Source organism: Syngnathus floridae, chromosome 16, assembly GCF_059516105.1.
Source record: "Syngnathus floridae isolate MCC-2025c chromosome 16, RoL_Sflo_1.0, whole genome shotgun sequence".
In the NCBI taxonomy this organism is placed as follows: domain Eukaryota; kingdom Metazoa; phylum Chordata; class Actinopteri; order Syngnathiformes; family Syngnathidae; genus Syngnathus; species Syngnathus floridae.
In genome coordinates, this window is record NC_142428.1 from 4,269,151 (window position 1) to 4,290,963 (window position 21,813).

General features: G+C 45.3%; 2 protein-coding genes across 11 annotated transcripts in view; both read right to left on the reverse strand.

Moving 5' to 3' along the window:
- The window catches only part of qkia (QKI, KH domain containing, RNA binding a), a 47,403-nt gene extending 33,286 nt beyond the window's left edge, over positions 1-14,117 (reverse strand). For 2 of the 4 annotated variants that reach the window (XM_088400961.1, XM_088400960.1), the window contains exon 1: positions 13,650-14,117. In XM_088400961.1, coding sequence (XP_088257087.1) covers positions 13,650-13,794 — 145 coding nt within the window. In that variant the 5' untranslated portion in view covers positions 13,795-14,117. The remainder of the gene's footprint in view (positions 1-13,649) is intronic. The other 2 variants (XM_088400963.1, XM_088400962.1) reach the window with 1 other exon arrangement.
- Positions 14,118-20,083: 5,966 nt separating this feature from the next.
- The window catches only part of pacrg (PARK2 co-regulated), a 109,437-nt gene continuing 107,707 nt past the window's right edge, over positions 20,084-21,813 (reverse strand). For all 7 annotated transcript variants that reach the window (XM_088400972.1, XM_088400966.1, XM_088400971.1 and 4 more), the window contains one exon: positions 20,084-20,410. In XM_088400972.1, coding sequence (XP_088257098.1) covers positions 20,250-20,410 — 161 coding nt within the window. In that variant the 3' untranslated portion in view covers positions 20,084-20,249. The remainder of the gene's footprint in view (positions 20,411-21,813) is intronic.

The following is a 21,813-nucleotide window of genomic DNA, read 5'->3' on the forward strand; positions in this document are numbered from 1 at the left end:
AGCCTGATTGTAGGAGAGGGATAAGGGAGGGGAGGGGCCCAAAAGTGAGATAAAAGGAATATTAACAGACAAGGGCAGGCCATCTAATATTCTTCAAACGGCAGCAGATGGGATCGCTCAGTGATACCTCGATTCTCAGACGCCTTGAAGCAGGGATGTCAAACTAATTTTTGTCGCAGGCCGCAGTTTCCTTCGCAGGGCCAGAACAGTTACAATATTTTTAAAAATGAATGAAAATAAAAAATGCTAGCAATAACTTTTTTTATTTAGTATTGACACATGAAGTCTTCGCGGGCAATGACGAGGCGGGCCATATCTGGCCCCCGGGCCTTGAGTTTGACACCTATGCCTTAAAGGGTACACGCTCTGTATTATACATAAATGCGGGTTTTATAATGAACTGGTTTGAATGTATTCATTCCTAATACAATTGATCCCAATGAGAAATAATTAGGAAGCGGAACAGATAGTGTCTGGACTTTTTTTGAATTTCCGTTATTTGATTTGTGCTGTGGTGTCGTCTGCAAGCTGACTTTGCAAACACGTTCAAAGATATTGCCTAGCTGTCACGAGTTGTCTGTTTAGCCAAAAGGATGCAGATAAAATGCACACAAAGTCATTCTAATTGTCCACATTTCCCTCAGACAAAAGGAGAGGGAGAGGGGGAATGAAAATCGCCCTTGAGAGTGGTTATAGGGTAACGAGGAAGAAGAAAAGAACTGCTGAGCCAGCGGACTGCAGCTGTATTCACAATTCATTCCTGCCGACACCCTCGACGTCTGCTAAAACTGCTCATTTTATTCTTATCTCTTTGTTTCTCGCAATCACTGCCCTATCGCCTCCAATCTGCGCCGACAAAAAAGGACACGCCAGTTGGTGGAGTCGATCGTTAACTGCAGAAGAAACCGGTTCTTGAAATATTCTCAAAAGCTCATCTGTCGAGGGATTTTTGGCAGTCGACTGTTGTGAGTTGGAATTTTGTGTTCATTCAGCCAGAAATGTGATTATAAACAAGGCCACGTAGAAGAAAAGGATAAGATAAAAAAAAAGAAAAATGGGTTAGGGATCTTTTTTTTTTTTTTTAAACGCGCCAGTCCCTCAGATCTAATGAAAGTAAACAGCGTCGGGATGAAGTTGGCGGGTAAGGCGGAGGAGAGATCAAAGATGGAGCAAGTGATGGGGGGGTAGTCTGACAAAGGTAAACAAATTAAATTAAATCAGTTCCACTCGAATGAACGTGACTCCTAATTTAGAGCACAGCATTCATTAGGACAAAAAATAAAACCCAACAGCTGCAAAGAGATCTAATCGTTGCATTGTTCATTTTCCAATGGTGGGACGATTTGAGACACATCTGTTTATAAAAAAAAAAAAAAAAAGTCAATCACAGACACGGGTGAGGAACAAGCCTTTTCACCTAGACGTTGCAAAGTCTGGCTACGAAGGGGATCGGGATGTTTAATGCATCACGGCACGGATGACTTTATCCCAGACAACACTCCACTTGAACAGTTGACGAGGCGGGCGTGTGAAAGACGGCAAGTTTTTTTTAATGCAAAGAGCAAAAAGGGGTGCATCGGTGGAGGTGACTGAGCCATGAAAACGGATGCATTTCTGGGGCTTATCATCTCTTCACAGCTGCCTCCTCTCTCCATCCAGCCTCTCCTTAGAAGGATTCCTCGCGTCTGCCCGCCCGCCCTCGTGTCTGTGTCTTATTTTTACTTGCTAATCTTTGATTTAACAGTAGACCAGACGCAACCCTTTGATGTTAGTGCACAAACTATTCCGAAGCCCTTAATGAGTGTGATGTAGTAGTTAAGGCCGGCGTACAAGAAAAAAAAATTCCTACATTAGCTTGTAAAGTTCACGTCCCTGGAGCTGGCGTTTCGGAAAAAAAGTTTGCTTTGGCCAACTTTAACACCCACGTGCGTTTTGAAAAGTCTCTATTTCTCGGAATAGCAGCACCAAACAATTATTTGGTAATGTGACCAGTACACAGCTACTAACATAGCTTTGCTAAACTGACTCATCGAGAGAGTTCATGAATCCAGACAAGATGTGGATTGAAGCGCTATCCCCACTCCAGATGGAAAGGTCTAAACGGCTGGAGACAGAAATGACAGTGCAGTTTACCGGCATATACGGGGCGAGATTTATGTGTCAGGGATTCGCCAAAAGCTCCAACGTCAGGTCTTTAAGTACATCGGCCACTAAATAAAAGACCGGGGCGTAACAAGATTTCCCGATGCGTTCCTCTGGGAGCTAGGTGAGGAAAGTAATAACGTGGGTGGGTACACAGCAAACAAGACAAAGAGCAAGTGCTCTCATCTGGCCTGTCTTGGTAATAAATGGACGCTTTGGAAGAAGAATGCCAATAACAATCAGAGCTAGCTTAATGTTTGTCCAGGTTTATAATGCAGATTTGCATTGAGTGTATACAAAGCGGGGTGTGCACATGCATATTGCAGTCAACTAGCCCCAGAGAGCAGCACGTTACGCTCTGTGATCATCAATAATGAGGTTGAAGCAGGCCGAAAAAAACACACACAAACACACACAACACTTTGGTTCAGCTACAGTTCAAGCCATGCACAGGAATGTGCACCCTGGTACCAAATTAACTAAATGTAATATATATAAAAGCAAACACCTAGCTTGACATTACAACACCCACATATCCTCGCTAATGAGCCGCTGCGTTTGAAGGCAGGGATCCCTCGAGACCACAGCTAACGAAAAAAAAAAATTGCCGAAGAGAAAATATCTGTTAAGCAAATATGGCGGGCAGGAAAGATAAAGTCACACCTCATTGCTTACTTGCTCACTAACCCGGGTCTCATTGTGAGTCTGGTGACACGGAAACTGAAGGAAATCAGATTAAGGAGAACCGGCTGATTTCTATTAGAGGCTCTTTCTCAATGAGATTTTGCAAGATTGAAGGCCTTTGGCTAGAACTTTTCTGCTCGACTTCATACCTCCATTCCGTGTTTAAACTGAACAGAGACGTGAAAAATACTTTTATGGGTTGCGTAAAAACTTTTATGAGAGAGGTTAAAAAAAAAAACGGTACATTGCTGGAAAATTAGCCTTGAGGTCAATGGCGTTTTATGTCCACCCTGAGAGCAGAACAATCACGCCGCCATGAATGTGTGCAAACCTGTGATTACTGACCTGCTGCTTGACCTGCTCTAATGGTAGGTTGTTTTTTTTATTAAAAAAAAGGAAAAACACTTAAATGCACATGTTGAAATGAATTACAACGGCTTGACTCTTTGTGATGGAAGACAGCTGTACAAAGGATTTGTTATGTACAAAGAGAATTTTAAATCAAAGCAAAATGTACCCTAAGGTAGCACTTGTGTGGTCCTTGGGATATAGTTTAATCCATTAACAATTTGCTAATATTAATCATGTCGTCACAAACAAAAAAAAATCAAGCAGCATTTTCAAAATATTGCACAGTTTTTTGGGCTGCAACTAGAGCTGTCAAACGTAATTGTTAAATCGACAACTAATCCATTATATAAATCGACAATTTTCGGAACAATCCCTTGGAGCCATTGTTTAACTTGGAATGGTCCAAATGTTCTGACTTTAGCCTCTTAAAAATAATTGTTCTCTGATTTCTGTAGTCCGTCATAAAAGCAGACTGATTGTCTTTTGTGTTTAATCAAAACAAGGCATTTGCAAACATCTGCTTTTACTTGGGAAAACCATGTTACAAGAACTGAATCGGTTTCAAAATGTGAGGAGGACATTAGTCCCACTCCTGTGATATTGCTTGTTTGTTTTTTCTCACTAAATAAATACTAAAAATGTTTTGCAATACACAAATACAAAGAAAAATTGTATCCGATGAATCGATAATCCGATAATCCAATACTGATTGGCCCATCGATTAATAAATTCCATTTGGATTAGCTCGGATTTCCTACAAGAACCAAGAAAAGCTACTCCGAAATCATCATCCATCAAAGTCTCATGAAACACAACGAAACGGATTGAGTTGTAAACATCAAGACATGAGGCATGGACAATTTGCTCGCCTATGACGAGCCCGCAGAGAGCTGCGTGGGTGTGACGGCCTGGCTCAAAAGAGCAATCTGCAAAGTCATTTTTAATTTATATAATCATTTCCGTGGGTGTCGGCGAGAGAAGGTGAAAAAAAGGCAGCCGGAGAACGACTTTTTTGCGGCCACGGTGACTGCGCTCCACCGTCGGCCTCGTGCTGATTAAACACGGTCAGACACGAAGGCGCGCTGGAGGAAAGGCAAAGATGATGAAAGACAAATACAACATGGTGAAATGCGGCGAGGAGGGCGCCCAACAAAAGCACATTTAAAAGCGGCGGAAACTCAAAAGCATGTGTTGAGCTTTCATTGGAAACAAGTGCAGGTTTTGTTTATTGAATATTCCCAAGGCCCCCTGAAAACAAAAACAGTTCTCAGCAGCAAAACAAGTGCCTTGTCATTAAGACCCCCACACTAAAATTAGCACGTTTGATGATGCGTAACCTCTCGATGGGGGTTGAGTTCTAGCGGCTCAATGAGCCATGAGCGCCGGTTTTGTGCACTCGCCAGGGTTCTGCTATAGGCGGAGGTAAAACTGTCAAGGAAAGCTCAACTGTGACATCTTAATAGCTGCCAAAAAAGGCAACGGACGTTACCATACTATGTCATTAGACCATAAAAAAAAGAGCGACTTTAATTCCGAATGCTTCCTTATAACTTCTTAATACCTAATACATTTGGAAAAAGTCAGTTTGAGCTCAGCAAATATCTCCTCGCTGCACCTTTATCAGTCGCCAAAACACGCAGCTCGGCTCAAACGGTAACGTGCGAGATATGCAAACTCAGACCTCCTTCTGAAGAAAGGGGGGGGGGGGGGGGGGGCAGCTCATTTTTATGCTGCGAGAGTGAGCGACGGGGGAATCGTATGTCGTGCAAGTTTTCTAACCACAGCACTTGTCACTTAACCTCAGACGTGGGTGTAAAAATCATACTACTGTAATAGTAAGATTGACTAACTTCCCCTGCCAGTTGAATGGAGAAGACAAAAGTCAAGAAGCTCTAGTCCTTTACTAGTCAAAGCTCTTGATGTGTACACAAAGCAACAAGCTGCATGCAGCCTCGGGCGTTGGCTCGCAAAACGACCACCCCAAACGCACAACAATGGCCGTTTAAATAAAGCACAGGATGCCTTCTGTAAGCCACCCCATGGGATGTGACAATGCGTGATAAGGAGGAGGAAGAATAACAGGATGAAGACTCAGGATGCGCTACGACACGATTGGAAGTGCAAATCGTGGTCAGGAGACTCGAGTTAAACCGCTAGAATGTTTTCTGACCTGTAGCACAAACAGTTGTAACGACGCCTAAACACGGTCGGGCCTCTTTGGTCCGACAACAATGGCCGGAAAGGTCTGGCGGTTAAAGGGGAGCAAATGTGAGAAGGAAGGAAAAACTGTGGATGCAGGTGGCCAAGATAACAACTTTGCTTCCTGTCCACAACCATGTCCTAATATGGTAGGTGGTATTGGTGTGAGAGTATCAGAGGTTTTTGTTTGGATTTCGCAAATTCCATCGCAACAAATATGCGGCATCAATCAGTCAGCGGTTGATAACATTTAATTGTAATTGTAACATCGGTAGCCTGCCAAAAAAGCGCAACGCCGAGAATGTGAGCAAACATGACGGAATGAGGAACGAGCGCATTCCCTTCATCCCTTCTCATTACGAGAGAATGAGGTCACTCGTTTACTACTCCGACGCTTTGAAGCCAGGAAAAGGAAGACAAAAGCCAGCCGGGACCGTCTGCACCTTTTACGTACAATTTGTTGTCAGTCTGGTGTTTTTGCGACAGATACAAAATAACACGAGAGCTCCTGAATAGCGGGGTAGCGTGTCAACCGCTGCCCATAGACAAGATGCCTCATTGCTTATGTCTTTGTGGCCTGAGACAGAAGACAAACAAGTGACATCACAAGATAGGTGTGAGCTAGCTAGCGCCGTGTTTGGCTCTCCCCCATCCATCCGTCACCACAAGGCCTGTTGAAGCCTGCAGCTCCTGTCTGTCAGTTCCAAAATAACAGCTATTGCTCTCTGTGTGCAAAACTTTCAGCGCAGCATTTACAAACATCACCGTGTTTCTTTATTCCTGAACCAAACAACACTACCACACGACATAATGTGAGGCGCTACATCTGTTTTCAAATCAACTTTGACCGAATTATTACCTGGACTGAGTTTGGGATGGAAACAAAACAAATGAAATACTTTGACTAAAGTATCAACAAAATGATCCCATAGACAACAACAGATTAATTTTATCTAAGAGAATATTGAGATGACAACACTGCAGAGCTAACAGAGCTAAGCTAATGTTAGCATGTGTGTTGACAGTGGCAACATTATCCCAGGCAATTAGTAGTGAGGGACACGAGACTGGGACAGTGCCTGGGAAAATGTCAATAGAAATGTATGGAGGTACAATACATTGGGAACAAGGTCAGGGGTCACAAAGTGGTGCCCCTGGGCACAAGCTAGCCACACAGGACTACAAAAGTATCGTTTATAAAGTGGGAAGGGAAAAAAAAAAACCCATAAATCTCTTTCACGCTCAAGGTTTCACCAAGCTTTGCGAATCCGAGCGAGGAGACGGCACACAAGATTGCAGACGGCGTGTTGTTCTCGAGCAACATTTAAGCCTGCGAGTGATTGTGTCAAGAGCCGCGCGCATCGCTAGCGTCCCCGAGCGCAGGCGGGCGAGTGCCCGGGCTGATGCGAAGCGACAGGCCACGTTGCGGGCCTTTAACGTCACCACTGGTCCTCACATGGAGGAGGCGAAGGCGCCTCGGGGGCGGAGAAGCTCGCACACAAGTGGAGAAAGAGGGCCGGCAAAGAGAAAACATATGGAAGGAAGAGGGCAAAAAAAGAAAGGATGATGAGGCGACAGATGAGGGGAAAAAAGAGGGCAATGCGAGTGACTCGGGTCAGCGTGCAAATGTTAGGACAAAAACAAAGCCAGGAAAATGAGTCACTCGGGACGGGGCAATTGTCTGCTCTGGAAAACGTGATGACCAAGACGGACGGAACGTGCCATGTGTGGAGCGGCACGCTGCCCACCGGTCTTGGCGGGTGCGTGAACACGATGGGGTAAATACAAACGAGTAGCAGGTGATGGGTGAGAAAGTCAAATAAGAAGTGACGGTAGGACTGAGAGACAAGTCCATCTCCGGGAAGACTTTAGCAGCCCAAGGTGTCGACAGCATCTGGCACCTTGACAGCTAGCGCCGGTGCGCGGCTGTAGCTAGCTGCCAGCGCTGTTTAGCATCTTCTCAGAGACAACTTTTTGTCTAGTTACGGCGGAACCTCGACCGAGTGTATAACCCGCTTTGGGAGACATGAACTGGTGATGGTTCATGTCGGGCTCGTGTGTCTGGCTGAATAATACACAAAAAAGCCCATTGTGTCTCTGCGGAGAAAGGCCGGGCTAGGGGGTAGCGTGCCGAGCTGAGCAAGGGGTCAATAACCTTCCCCGTAGCAAACAAGATGACCTCATTCACATCACGAGGGGAATTCTCTGCCCCCCACCTTTCTTTATAATACTATCCAAGAGCAATTCATCGAGCAAGTAGCTTAGGCTAAGTAACTCAGAAAGAGTAGAAGAACTCTTTTTTCAAGTCACAAACTGTGCTAAACAGGCTCTTTGTTTTGCCAATTAATGCCTCATTATACAAAACCTCCCCATAGTTTTTTTTTCTGGTACTGCAATCTCTCCCGCCCTCCGACTTCTACACTAACGAAATTTACATACAGTCAATATTCAGGGTAAAGGCCAAAATTCTCATTTCGGAAACATTTGGAATAACATGAGTGTGAGTGGACAGAGTTACTTCTGCATTTGAATGCCCTGACTGAAAATAGTTTTTTTTCGCAAACCCAAATAGGAGCATATTCTGGGGTTTTTTTCCGGGCAAGATATGTTCTTTTAAAAAACAAATACTGTCGATATTCTGGATTTAAAAAGGTTATGGACTCGCCTACATGTACATGCATTGGCTAATAAGCCCGTGCGTCATTGTGCTGTGGCGCCGCTGAAGCAGAGAAGACCCTGTTGCCGCCACTGAAACATTGCTGACTCGGCACCGTACGGGTGGGACGGTGGATTAATGACCTGCGTGAACAAAGTCTGTGCAACGGGAGAAAATCTGCTCACGCTTCCCTCTGGATACGACTGTTAGCGGTGTGTGGTGGTGCAGGTGTTAACACTGCCACCAGTCTAGAAAGAAATGCTGCACTTGATCATTTAACAAGCAACTTAACTCATTCACTACCATTGACGGCTAAAGACGATCATTTGAACTGGCAGTAAATGAGTTCATGAAAGTCTTGCAGAAGAATTATGTGGACCGAAGCATTGGGAATCCTGACTGTTACTTCAAATCCGAGATGCATTTATTCGCATGTATGAAGTTTGTTACGCAAATCGAAATACCTTCAATGAAATCAGGCCGGGATTTGATTAAAGCAAAAACATGCAGCATATTGACTGAGTCCGTGATCTTGATTGATGGCAAAACAGGACTGACAGCGCTACCGATTGCATTAAAAGTAAAGCAATGGATTGCCCAGAGCAGAGAAACACGAGATGTGACACGCTCGCGTAGATCTCAGACAACCTGCTGACAAGCAAGGTTAGCGAGTACGCCGCCTCATATTCGAATGACGGCGGGCGACCGAGGAATCAAACTGACGCACTTTCCACGCCCCCCCCCCTCCCCTCCTTGGGAGAAGGTGACTGTCGCCCTGCGTGCTCTGGCCAGCGCCTCACAGAAACAACACGGGCGGCGAAGGACAGCTAAATTATTCATCTTTGATTTATCGGCCCGCCGAATGCGAATGAGACGACACGGCGGAGGCTTCCGAACCGCGGGGAGGTCTGAGTACAAATGGCTCCGAGCCAGGATGAAGTGAGATGAACATGTATCTGCCAAATGTAAAAATTGAAACTGCTAGTGGACTTTAAAGTCACTTGCTGTGAAAGAGCGCACATATATTTCCGCGCACATTAAGAGCCCAAAGTGAAACCTGCCACCGAAAAGAGTGCAGCTGTGCAGAATAAACAAATATACCAGGAGGGCTAAGCAGAAATTCCTCCGCTGGTTGCCAAAACTTGTTTGCTAGTCCTCCACTGAAAGGACGCAGAGAAAATTAATGCAGAGCGGGGTGGGCGGGTAATAACGAAACAGAGTGAGCATTCAGTTAATTTTTTTCCCCTCTTGCCTCATTTCAGAGGATAAAAGGGGAGGAGACAGAAAGTCCTGCCAAACAGTGTGATTTGTGTTTTCCCAAATCTTTACACACTGTAGTGTATTTGTGACTTCAAAAATATAACTGGAGAATATATGGCAGAGTCAAACAAACTTGTGGAGGACAGACGGCATTATTATGCAATCTTAATTAGTCAAATAGAAATTGCGTGGATGACTCCGCCGCGGTGGGAGAGGGCGTTTAGGGAACAGGCGTCACAGCTGGCTATCTTCACTTCATCTCAAGAGTGAAAACAAACCACCTTCTCCACATATTGTGTCACTTCCTGTAAGTTTTTCTCGCAATGATAATAAAACGGAAGAACTTTTTTTTTTTTTTTTAAAAACATGCTGACATGACATTAGCCAAGTCTTGCGGTGAAGCGCAAGTTGCATTCTTGTAATATTAGCCAGATGGCTCATCAAACTTTTGACGTAAGATCTCCAGAGTTGGCCCGGTAGCCGCTACGCTTGCAGCAGAACAGTGTTTAGACGACGGCGAGGCGAGATACTAAGCCAGGCAGTCCGAATGACGCTCAGCGACAGATAAGCAGGCCCCGGCACTCGTGGGATTGAAGCTCATGATAAGCGCCCGGAGCTGATGTCGAATGACTTTATCGCGCGACGCCCGCTGGGAGGTGCCATCGCCGATGCAGGCGCTCAGGGTACTATAAGGGGCAAAGTTTAAGGTCAGGGAGGATGGTGCGAAAGTTCAACCAGGCCATGTGGCAGGGGTCAGATACTATAGTGGAGTCCCGCCTTGTGGTCCAACTGAACTTGGTTTAGCAATGCAGGAAATGAACCCGAAATTCCAAAGGAAATGGGGTATAAAGGTAGAACGGGAGTCCATAATCCAGGATAAGGCAACTGCTCTCCTGTTGGTATTTTTCATTTTCATATCATTGTATCTACTTTGGCGTTGTTCGAGTCTGCACGCTCTGCGAAAAATAGAAAATGAAAACCACAAAAGAAGAACTGAAAACGGAACTCAAAGCTAAGGTTTGTTATCTTAAAGGTTCCACGATAAAAAGCCATACTTGCTTGATGCGCAATCCATGACCTTTGCCACATTTTCAAGCTTTTGGAATTCAACTTATGAACTAATTAGGTTGACTTTTCAAAATATTGGTAACACAACAAGACTAAGCATAAAGCCTCCTTATTGCGCCTCGACAATGGCAGCTCCGGCTCACTAAACCGGCACGCAGAATGGTGCTCGTTAATTAAATCCCGGCTTATAAAGCGGCGCTTGGGGAAAGGATGCGAGGGAGGGAACGGGGGCTCGACGGGGGATGAAACAGGTTTCGACTTGCGACGACAACCCGGCAAAACGCCCTCGATTGACTTGTTCTGTCAACCTCTGTCGGCACACTTAACAGCGAGGCGCTCTATCCTAATAGATCCCGCATCGATTGTGCGTCGGAGGTTAGCGAGGGTCTCTTCCTAGAAAATGAACTCTTCTATCAAAATAAAAGGAACAAGGGGCGAGTTTATAAAACAACTGAAGGACGTTTGACATTGCCCCGTTTGTCAAACTCTCCAAACAAGCATTCCCGAAGGAACGGCCGCCATCTAAAGTTGTCCTCCGACTGCCGACAGCTCCCTCGGGGAAAGTCGAGATGAAAAAAAAACAGGCAGACACAATGGAGGAGATGCAAAGGCGGACGAGAGGCACCATGCGTGGCGACGGTGGCCTGTAAAAATCTATTAAACCAACACCTTGAAAAACAAGTCCCCCCCGGAGACAGGCTTGCCTCGATTAAACAATTCGAAATCAATACAGGTAGATAGAAAGATACCCCGAAAACAAAATTCTTCCCGCTTTATGTTCTGCGAACTTCTCGTCACATCATTGCCGCCTGTTAAACGGGCTTGTCTTCTCCTGCCAAGTGAAAAGATAGCAATTTGAAAGTGTGTGCTGGCTGGCGGCCTGTAAAGCTAAATAAATTTGAGAAACACCATAGCAGGTGTCACCTCAGGGAGACGAACAACTGGAAATGCAAAAGGGAGGTGAGGGTGCCAAAGGGGGGTGCACGACGCTGTCAATCTGCCACAATGACCTTGAGGCGCTACATACATGTCAGCAACAAAATGGGTGCGCATGGACGGGTGTCCGCCAGAGCAGGGCGGGGGAGAGGGTGGGGTTCGCTTTCCCCCCTCCTTTTCACCGGAGCAGCTGTGGAGGCATGCGCTAAAAAATTGGGCAGGCAAGGAAGGGGAATTCACGCAGCTGTCAGCCTGGAATACTTCAGACGGACTCTTTCAGATAAACTATCCGACAAATTCTGCTTAACTGCTTCACCACGGGTGGGAGGGCGAGAGAAGCCCCTCCATGTCACACCGGGACGGCAAGTCCGTCAACGAGCGGGGCAAGAAAAGCAAATAGCCCCTAACGGGATCCAGACGTTGCGGCACCGGGGCGACTCATAGCACGCACACGTGACTTCTGGCGCTGGGGTAATATTTGGCCCGGTGCTGTGGAAACCCCTCGTAAACCTCGACACGACTTGGGGGGCGAGGGGGGACTGGGGAGTCGCAAATGTGGCGTCATTTATTTCTTGAACAAGGTTGAGGAAAACCTTTTGGGTGCGTCCACCGTGTTTTCCACGTATGGTGGTAAAATTCTGACTTGGTTTCAGGAAATGATACAAAGAAACCTAAACATGTATGATCATAAATGCATGCCAGGACCAGGAGACATTAAAGACTTTCAAAGTAGGTCAAGGCGGCACAGAATCAATTGAGTAGTTGAAAGAAGTTGTTCTTTCAACTACTCGATTGATTCGGGAGGATGTGAGATTCTCGGAATTTAGAGGCACATCTGGATACCGTCGTGTTTGTTGAAAAATGGGGCGTGGGAGGTCGGCACCCCACAGAGTACTAACCGGCCGAGAGCAGTCCAGATCGCTTAAGGTACTTTTCTGTTGTTTGGGTCACAGTATTCAGATTTAATTGAATGATTCAGGCACATTAAAAGTTTTCTATGTTGTTGTATACAAAGACAGAAACCTAATACTCTGAAAAAAGACAGTATGAACCTTGTTGCGTTGTGCAACATGTACCCTGGCATTTTTCCAGCAGAAAGTCCACTTTTTCATTTAACTTTAGTTTATCAGCCATCTTTCGGGGAAACGACAAATCTGTGCAGACCGGTTTAGCTGCTGCATACCCGAGCAACTACGCAATACTGGCAACGCCGAAACTACGAATATGTTATTTTGCGGAGTCGGGCGTGCAAAATAAACCCACAATACAGGCATTTTTGTGTTTTTTTAAATCGTCTGAGAATGTAAAGCATTTTTTTAATTGCAAGTGTCACCGTCCCATTCACTCGTGGGGCGGCTGTGGCGCTCTCTAGTGTCCCGTGCTCGGTTACATAAAACCCGCGTCGCCTTGCTTCTCACTCCGGTTTAGGTTGTTGATACTACCGACATAGTGGGGCAGATAATCCACTGTTGTGTGCAAAAATACAGATCTATACCTAAACATCACAACAACAAGCCATGACAGCAGGCGGGCGTTTTAGTGCGAGACACAAAAACCCCGGTGTGAGGGTGTTTTTATTTCGCCGACTGGCCGCAGTTAAACGAAGAAAATAAAAGCAGAAGTAAAACCATGCTTGGTTACATTTGAATTCGTCTTTGGGGGACAAATGAGGGGAGACAGACCAAAGAGAAGTGCTGGAGGTTTTCCAAGCCTCGACTGGCCATTGTTTGGGCAAGACGCACACGACATTCCTCCGCGGCTGGAGCTCGCCCGCTGGGCAACAACTCTCACAAGGTTCCAAACAACTCAAAAAAAGAGGAAAAACATCGCACTTTACATCCCCGCGTGGTCGAATATCCCATCATTTGTTCTTTATAACGCGTTTGGGGAAAAATGTCACCAAGTTAAAGTTGAGTGGGGTGACTAGATTGCTCCCCCCCCAAGCTAAAACTACTGGAACATGTGGAGGAACAAGGGCCCCGGACAAATGAATACCACGACGCCCCTGAGTGACCCAAAGTTCACATTGAACACAGTCTAAGGTTGTTAAAACGCAACACGCGGAAGGTCGCGTGTTAAATAAGTGTTTTGAACCAGTTCGAGAAAGTTTTCGTCTAGTCACAAAGTCAACAGGACAGCCATTAGGATAACAGCCACTTGCGACACTTCTTTACAACATGTTGCAATTGTAGTATATTTTAAAATAATCTTCGCGGAAACGAGAGGGTAAAAGCTTCTTCATTCAGGGGGGTAATTTATGTTCGCTTAAGCAGCCGAAACGGTACGGACGCCGGACGGCGCCTCCCTCCCTCCCTCTGGGTAGCAGCACCACCACCACGCTGCCGCCGCTTACCTTCATCGAGAAGCCGCTCGAGGTGCGTGAAGATGCCGCAGAGATTGGGCAAGCTGGTCATGAGCTTCTTCTCGTTCAACAATTGCATCAAATAGTCGGGACTCGGCCTCGGTCGCTCCTTCACTTCGACCTCTCCGACCATCATCTTTGCGGCGGGGAGAGCGGAACACGAAGCACCGCCGAACACAGAATCCTTCTTTTCGGGGGGCGGGTGGAGGGTGAAACCAAGAAAAGAGAGAAAGGGAAAAAGAAAAAAAAACTTGCGGCTCCCGATCCCTCGCTTTCCTCCTCTCCTCGTGAGAACAATACTCTAGAATGTCCCCAGTTTCCCAAATTGTTGCAGCCTCTGTGCGTTCGTGTTGTTTGAGCGGCGGAGGAGGCGAGAAAAAAAACACAACGTTATTTCCTTTCGCTCGTGGAGACGGTATGCGCTCGGGGACGTTCGATTCCTCCACTGTAAGCGCGAGGGACTGTTCCGCCGGAACGGGTCCGTCCTTCCGCGTCGGCGATTGGTCGGTGTACTTTCATTGGGCTAATGGCATAGCCAATGAGTGTCAAAAACTGAGGGCCCTGGGGGCGGGTCTGTCGTGTGGTGAAGAATGATTGATAGGAGAGAAAGCCAATCGCGCGTGCTGCGCAGGAATGCACGTCCAGCTCTTAGAAGTGTCAACAAGAATGTCCAGGGTGGACCAAAAACTTAGCAATGTTTGTTCTTAAAATTGTTTTATTACATTTTGTAGATGTTTATAACAGTTGTATTTACTTAATGCGATTTTGAAATCATAAAAGTGCAATATCCTCTTTTAGCCAGGGTTCTACTTTCAAGGTAGGGTTTCAAGCAAAAGTCAGGGTTTCTAGCCAGGGTTTCGGTTTTAGCCAAAGTGAAGGTAGTTAGTAGTTCTAATCATGGTTTCAAGCCAGTTTTCAAAACATGGTTAAGTAGTTAGGTAAACTAGTTAGCTTTCACTGTCAATCCGCAATGTGTATACAATCTGCATACAAATTGAAATTTACCTCTTCAATCCTGAAATATTATCTTTTGTTATCCAATGTTTTTATGATATCTTGTCGCTTAGGTTGGCTACATGCCAAGGAAACTACAGTAAACCTACCGTTCGTTATCTTATCTATTCTATTCTTAACTTCCAATTTGTCTCCAAAGAAAGACTACGACTGTCATTAGAAACCAGCATTGGTGGAATTAAACTTTAGCTAACAGCCTACGTCGTACAAAATCCACTGAATGGCTCTGAGTGCTTGGCCACTTTTCACGATCATTTTGATTAAAAAAAACAACAACACATTTTGTGTCCTTGCTGACTTTCTGCGTCGCCTAATTACCGTCTAATTTAGTTTGTCTGTGCAATCACGTCCTCGGGTATGTATTGATGGATTGCTGGAAATCCCACCCCGTCAATGTGATTGACCTGGCGAGGCCGAATCAGAAGAGTGCAGCTGTAAAAATCGTCCCTCAGCGCGATCGTAAAAATACATTCACGCTATTGCGAGGTTATACGAGGTCATCTGCTCTATCCTCTTGAGTAGCCGATGCGGCGCGATAACGCTGAACAATTTGGCAGCGTGGCATACCCATGTGGCACTCGCTTAATAATCTTTTTAGAAATAAATCTGTTTCCATTGATTCGGACGACAACGTTACAGGTTAGCAACGGGTTGGGTCAAATTACGTGCACAAATATGACATCAGCATGTGCGGTCCACGTCCTAACACGACGCCTATTGTTACCCAAGACTTGTACATCTTGTTATCCGTCTTGGGGCCCATTGATCAACGGCGTCGTAATCAATAGAACCTTTTCATCGTCCTGTCCTTGAGAGGACCTTTCTACGTATCCTCGGAAGATTAACATGCCTGATCAATGAGACAATTGCAAAAAAAATAAAAACAAAACACAAGCTACCTCTGCTATCTCACTGGAAATTGGCAGATGTTTTTTTATATAAATTTCATATATGACATTTTATGTAACCTGACTCTGTACATGTTATATTTGGGCCAAAAATGTGTGGTCTGTGTTAACACAGTTGCCTTTATGAACATGCCCTACCTGCTACGATGCCCTTTAACTAGTCTACATATAGCCGAGCTATGTTGTATCTATAATTATCACTGAGCTTCATTTAAGCCTGTACGAACAAGCCTGCCTCAGAAATTATCACATTTTACAACAGACTACAAAGATCAGACCAGTGGATAGAGTTACAAATAGAGAGACTACGAAACAGATGGATAGCTAAAGTTTGTCGGGAAACAAACCAAAAAGTTCTCGCAGACATCCAATTTTAAAAGGAAAAAGTCACAGACTGCATCGAATGGAAGCTGAAATTTGTTGTGGTCTTTGAAAATGGTTTTACTTCTTATCTCTAATGGTGCGCTTGGTCATTTGAACCTTGACACGTGCGCACGTGCTGATACTCATACGTACATCTTCAGTGTGTGCGAACACACAATCGCATGTAGACCAACTTAAATGTGTGTGTCACAAAGTGATACGAATCCCCACTCCTGCCTTAGTGGCGTCGTCGTTTTTAATAACACGCTTTCTATTCAATAATTAATCCAATTAATATCCAGATAATTACGGAACATGCGTCGAGGCTGTAAGCTCCCTGACAATGAGCTCACTAAAGTGCCCTGGGTTTTCTACTGGAAGCGTGCCAGTGGCGCTAGGTGCCTGGCTGTGATGCAACATGCTTTGTGGTACCAGCCAGTGCCGCGGGACTCGAGTCTGACAACGCTTCTGATGTGGCGCTCAGAGCCCAACAGGCACGTTTAGGAACAACAGCAGCTTTGTGTTATTTTTTTCCCGCTAACTGCTTTAACAACAAAAATGAGACAGATCATTTAAGGGGAGTATTTCTTTAACGGCCTCGGATTTTGGTTGTGAACTGGCTCTCCAGAACTGAAAAGTGCCACATGTCTCGAGGAGAAGGAGAGGGTGGGCTGGGAGACTTCTATCCATCATGTTACATTTGACACCTAGCCGCCGACTGGATTACAGGGTTGAGGAAGGCCAAATATGTTTTCAAGTTAAGCCAGTTTCATTTATGGGCCAGAGGAATGATTTATCCTGGCCAGGTAGGAATGCTCCCTCGGCAGCTTCCAAGGAATTTGGTGGGGTATTATGATGGCAAATTTCCTGGCTTGGGAGGTTCTATCAGAAGCTTCAACGCCTGTGAAAGATGGCACCCCCCACCCTCTGTGTGAAAATTACATAGACAGAATAGGGAGTTGACCTGGATATGCCCTAGCTTGGGGGATAGAATCAGAAGCCCCTTTCGAGTCAAAACTGACACTGTGAAAGGGACTGGCAGAGCTGGCATCGGAGTTAGTATCGGCGCCTTTTTCACGACGCCGATCAAATTGGGAGGATCGAGTTGTAAATTCATAATAATTTTCGTAGTGGAATCGAACGGTGGCTCTGTGAACTCTCAAACTTTTATTTGTGCACCCGTTTTGCACTCCCAATAGGGTCACACAACCGCGTGTTTGTGAGTGATAAGACTTGGAAGAGGGAGCTTCCGAATTGATCACGCCGGTCTGAGGGAAGATTGACCTGGCGGCGTGGTTTGCAATCGAAACACACACACGCACGCACACCTAAACACAGATGGAAGGGGTATTCACAAATACTGATATTTGTGGATTTATTGATATATCTACAAACTAAGTCGTTAAATAGTTTCCATAGCGATCAGGCGGTGACAATCTCATAGTCAGTGCGAAAGCTGCAGAAGGAAAAGGGAAGGAAGCGATAAAAGGGAAGACTTTTGTTGCTGACTCGGCTTCTTCTTCTCCTAAATCCTTCTTCTAGAGAGATACACAACAGCATTGCCGTGTTAGTGTGCCGCTCACCACCACTCTTTAAAAAAAAAAATGGAGCTTCTGCTTACAATTATTTTAACAATCGATTAACCTTTCGATTTTTTGTCAATTATTATTTCTGGCTCATTATCGGAAAAGTGAGATTTTTTTTCATTCAATTTGCTATCAGTGTGCCAATGTACTTTTTTAACATTCTCGCTCACTCACTTTTTGCGAAGGAAATTCAAACATAAAATTCCGACCAAAAAGTTTGTCCTTGGCAGAGGTCTGCGGTGTAGCCAACACCATTCCAGTAGAGTTTGTTCTCTCCACTGAGCACACACACCAGACAAATATTACATTGGCGCTCCCTCTCCTCTCTCATGTGATTATATTCTCTCTCTGTCTTTGTCTCCTCTCTACTCTTTCTTCAATCTCATTTTCTCCTGCGTCAACACAACGCTATCAGCGTGTTTGGACAGCTTTGGCATCTCCGCCGGCCTGTGACGACGGAGAAGGACAAACTTGAGCTTTCGGGAACTTTGCCGCGTTTTCACTCCCGAATGACTCGCGCCAAGGAGAGTCAGGGGGGGACGGGCGGCAGCTGTCGCTAGCGCCGGGTTCGCCGTGCTAATAATAACGCCACCCCGCGAGCTAAGCTAGGGGCCCCTGCGTCATTTCGACTCGACCCCCGGTGTCCGGTTACAATGAAGAGTGAGGATTAGACCAGGTTATGGATTAGGGAAAGCTATTTTACCCTTGGAAGGACAAATACGCGCACTCGGGAGTTGACCCAACTCTTGGAAGTGGCTGGACATGAAGCTTCTGGAAAACAGGAGTCATGTGAGGTCCAGAAATCTGGCAAGTGGTCTCTGGCACTCATAGACGTCATGGTTCGGCTAATTTTAACCCCACAGTATGTATGTACGGGTGTGGATAGATTTGGATGACATTTGGTGTGTAGTTTCATCATGGCCCAAGGACAAATTGATTAAGGACTTGGATCAAGGTCAAAATTCAGATGGTTTTGGTTGGACCTCACCTAACTGAACATTTATTTTGATGACATTTAAAGTGGAGCTTCAATGTGACCCATAGGAAAAAATATAATTTGGTGAGTGGTTTCAGACAAACAGAATCACGTAAGATTTCATCGATACAAAACAAGTCCACTTATTCTACCCGAATCCAAAATCCCCTTCAGCTGAGATAATAAAGTCTTATCAGCAACAGATATCATGTGCCGTTAGGAAGTAGAGCATGAAGCTAAGGTCTGAAAAGTGGATGAAGTCTGCACACTGAATGGGAAACCTTTCCTCGGGCATGTTCGGCCACCCGCAGCCCACAAACGCTCATCGCGACCCCCCCCCCCCCCACGGAAAAAAAAAAGAGGTCACAGAGTTTTAGCTTAAGCGTCCTGATTCGTATGCTAACTTAGCTTGCTGTCGCGAATGATTGGATACATTTGCGTCAGTGCTCTTTCCAGTCTGCGGTTTCGGACCGATCACGCATCGATGCGTCTGGCGGCCCAAACAAACCTCATTGGTTGCTCGTTTCAATCTGGTTACTTGCATGAGCAGCCACAACTTGCTGATGTCGTTTGGCGCTGTTTGACGTGTGTGTGCAGGCATGTATGTCAAAGAGTGTGCATGCTCATTGTCCCTTTTCCAGGCGGCCACCTTTTCCTAATGAGCCGCACCGGCTTCCGAGAGAGGTCGAAATGGACACAGTTTAGCATGTAATGCCCATTAGCGGCTGTGATGTAACTTAATGGAGCCATCAGACTGCCCGGGCCCTTTAAGTGAATCGCACCGGAGGCAGTAGCTGGACATTATGGCTTTTGTGACATTGAACGTTAGCTAAAAGCAAAAAAAAGTGACTTCAACATGTGAACCCGCCTGCTTCGACATGTCCACGTTGTCTCCTTTAGTGACTATCACCAGGCCTGATTTCAAAACCAAATGTTTTCAGCCGGTCGTAGATAGAAAAAATGTACGTCTGCGTGTGCCTGTCTTAAATATCTTTTCGGAAATTTCCACTGACATTGTACAAGTAAAAAAGTAATGTCAAATGTAATTCTTAAGACGCAAGGTCGTAGCGTGTGGAGTTAAAAGGGGAAGTCTCAAGCAAACTGCTGTTTTTATGAGCGCAACATTGTCCTGGAATGTTGAGGGCCGTCATTCCGGACGGTCTTTCCCCGGCATGTTGCGACAGATTCTGAATCCAGCTGGCTGAGTTAAAGAATGAGTGCAGTTGCACTGCATAATATAGCAAAAGAATAGCGGGTGGGATTATAGTCGAGGAAGGAAGTTAAATCACAATGTCATGATCTGGCCAACTGAATGTAAATAAACTTTTTAATGAACATTTTGCATTGATATTCTGACAGTGATAAGGCTTTCGTTCGGTTATTGCATAGCTACACAACATTATGAAAATTATACATTCATGTCCATCAAGGTTAAAATGTGAATTGGAAATGTGAATGGTTTGAATAATACAGGATTATACTCCATAGTCTCTACTTTGCTGCAGTGTTCTGTTTTCTTAATACCCTTAGTCTCCTCTTGTAGCAGATCATTTTAAAAATGACAAAAATGCAACTTACCCTGTTGCTGTACCTCAGCTGTGGACACTGCAGCATTAGACTCCACAGTCTCCACTTTTGGTTTTGTTTTGTCCACAATCTCATCTTGGATAAAAAGTATTAAGCTGGTGGAAAAGTGTCAGCCTCGACGACCTCCTCCACCCCCACCCCACCCTTTCGGTCACCTTCAATTAATCATGCAGGACTCATAGGTGGGCACCATATACTTGATGTTGATGAAGGCGTCCTCGCCGCCGTAACGCTCCAACACCTCCAGGGTCTCCTGAATGAGGTCACCAACGTTCTCTCTCTTCTGCTGGCTGTAGTCGATGCCGTCTCCGGAGTTGACTGCGAGACACGAGAGACACACACTAAAATGTAGGCCTGACATTTTGCGTTTTTGTGTTGGCTTTTCGATCTCTCGGTGTGAAAGACACTTTGGACTAAAATCTGTATTTTCACTCCTCCTCTCACAACTATGCCACCATCTTCTTTGCTCTTTTATTGCTTTGGCCTGCTTGGATTGTTTTGATGCTATTTTGGATTGCGCTAACTAGCAGGGTGCCTGCAATTCAAAAGCACACACAAAACTACACCACCGCGTGTGAGTCGGGGAGTTGAACGCTGGCCCTTGCTTCATAATACGTGGCCACGAGTTACTCGGGGAGCAAAAAAAAAGTGCTCTGTTGCCAAGGAGGTGGGGTGGGGTGGGGTGGGTGGGGTGAAGCATAGTTAAAGTCAAACACGTCAGTGAGGATTTACGTGGCCATCCAGAGTCAAAAGCCGTGCGGTTTCATGTTCCCTTCTCAGCAAAGTCTAATTAGGAGCTGCTCATTTTTCCATATAACAGGTGTTTTTCATCCAGGCCTGCTCTTTCGACTCGCTTGGGAGCGATATCACTTTTACGACAACAAAAAAGAAAGATTAGCATGGAAAAGATACTTTTTGATTGCGATGAATGAGACGTCAGTGGTTCTTTTGTTCTGAGCTCCGGCCGGCACAGTGGTTTGTGAGCATGGCATTTGACTATGTTGATAAGGCCAGTGTGTGTGTGTGTTGTTGAAAAAATAGTTGAGAGTTGGATAAGCTGGATACCTCTGGAATGTTTTTCGATAACAAGTTCCCTCAGCGCACTAGAACTCTGTTGTATGTTTAACTACCGTGTGTGTGTGTGTCCCAGGGGAGGGCCGCTTCCTCGCCATGTTGTGATTGGCTGGAAGCAGAGTATCGTGTTTCTGCCCAGCCCACAAACACTGTTGACGAGTCGACACAATTTTGAGCTCAAGGGCTACATCTGATATTTAAATTATGTGAATTTTTTTTATTTTAATAATAAAAGTAGATTCGATTTGTTTTAAATGTTGTTTATGATAAATATTAAAGAACAAAATGAGCAAATATATCCATAAATATAATAAATATAATAATAAATGTCATTATTTAAAGAAAAGAAAATAATATAAAAAAAAAAAAGAAATTATGAGTCAGAATATTTACATCCTCAGCCTGGTTAAAAACGCTTTTGTCCGCACATCTTATGCAGCGGCTTGCGCGTTGTTAGCATCTACACGGCTAACGGCCACTAACTGGGTGTAGGTGTGCTCCTCTCTGCAGGCGGCCTCATTAAACTCCTCCGCCGTTGACTCCTGGTAGACACCACAGCATCAAATTGAACCCACAACGTCCATTTGGGAGCCATTTCCACAGCACAGTAGAAAACGGGGGAAAAAGGTTTGTCGTTTTTGTTTAGA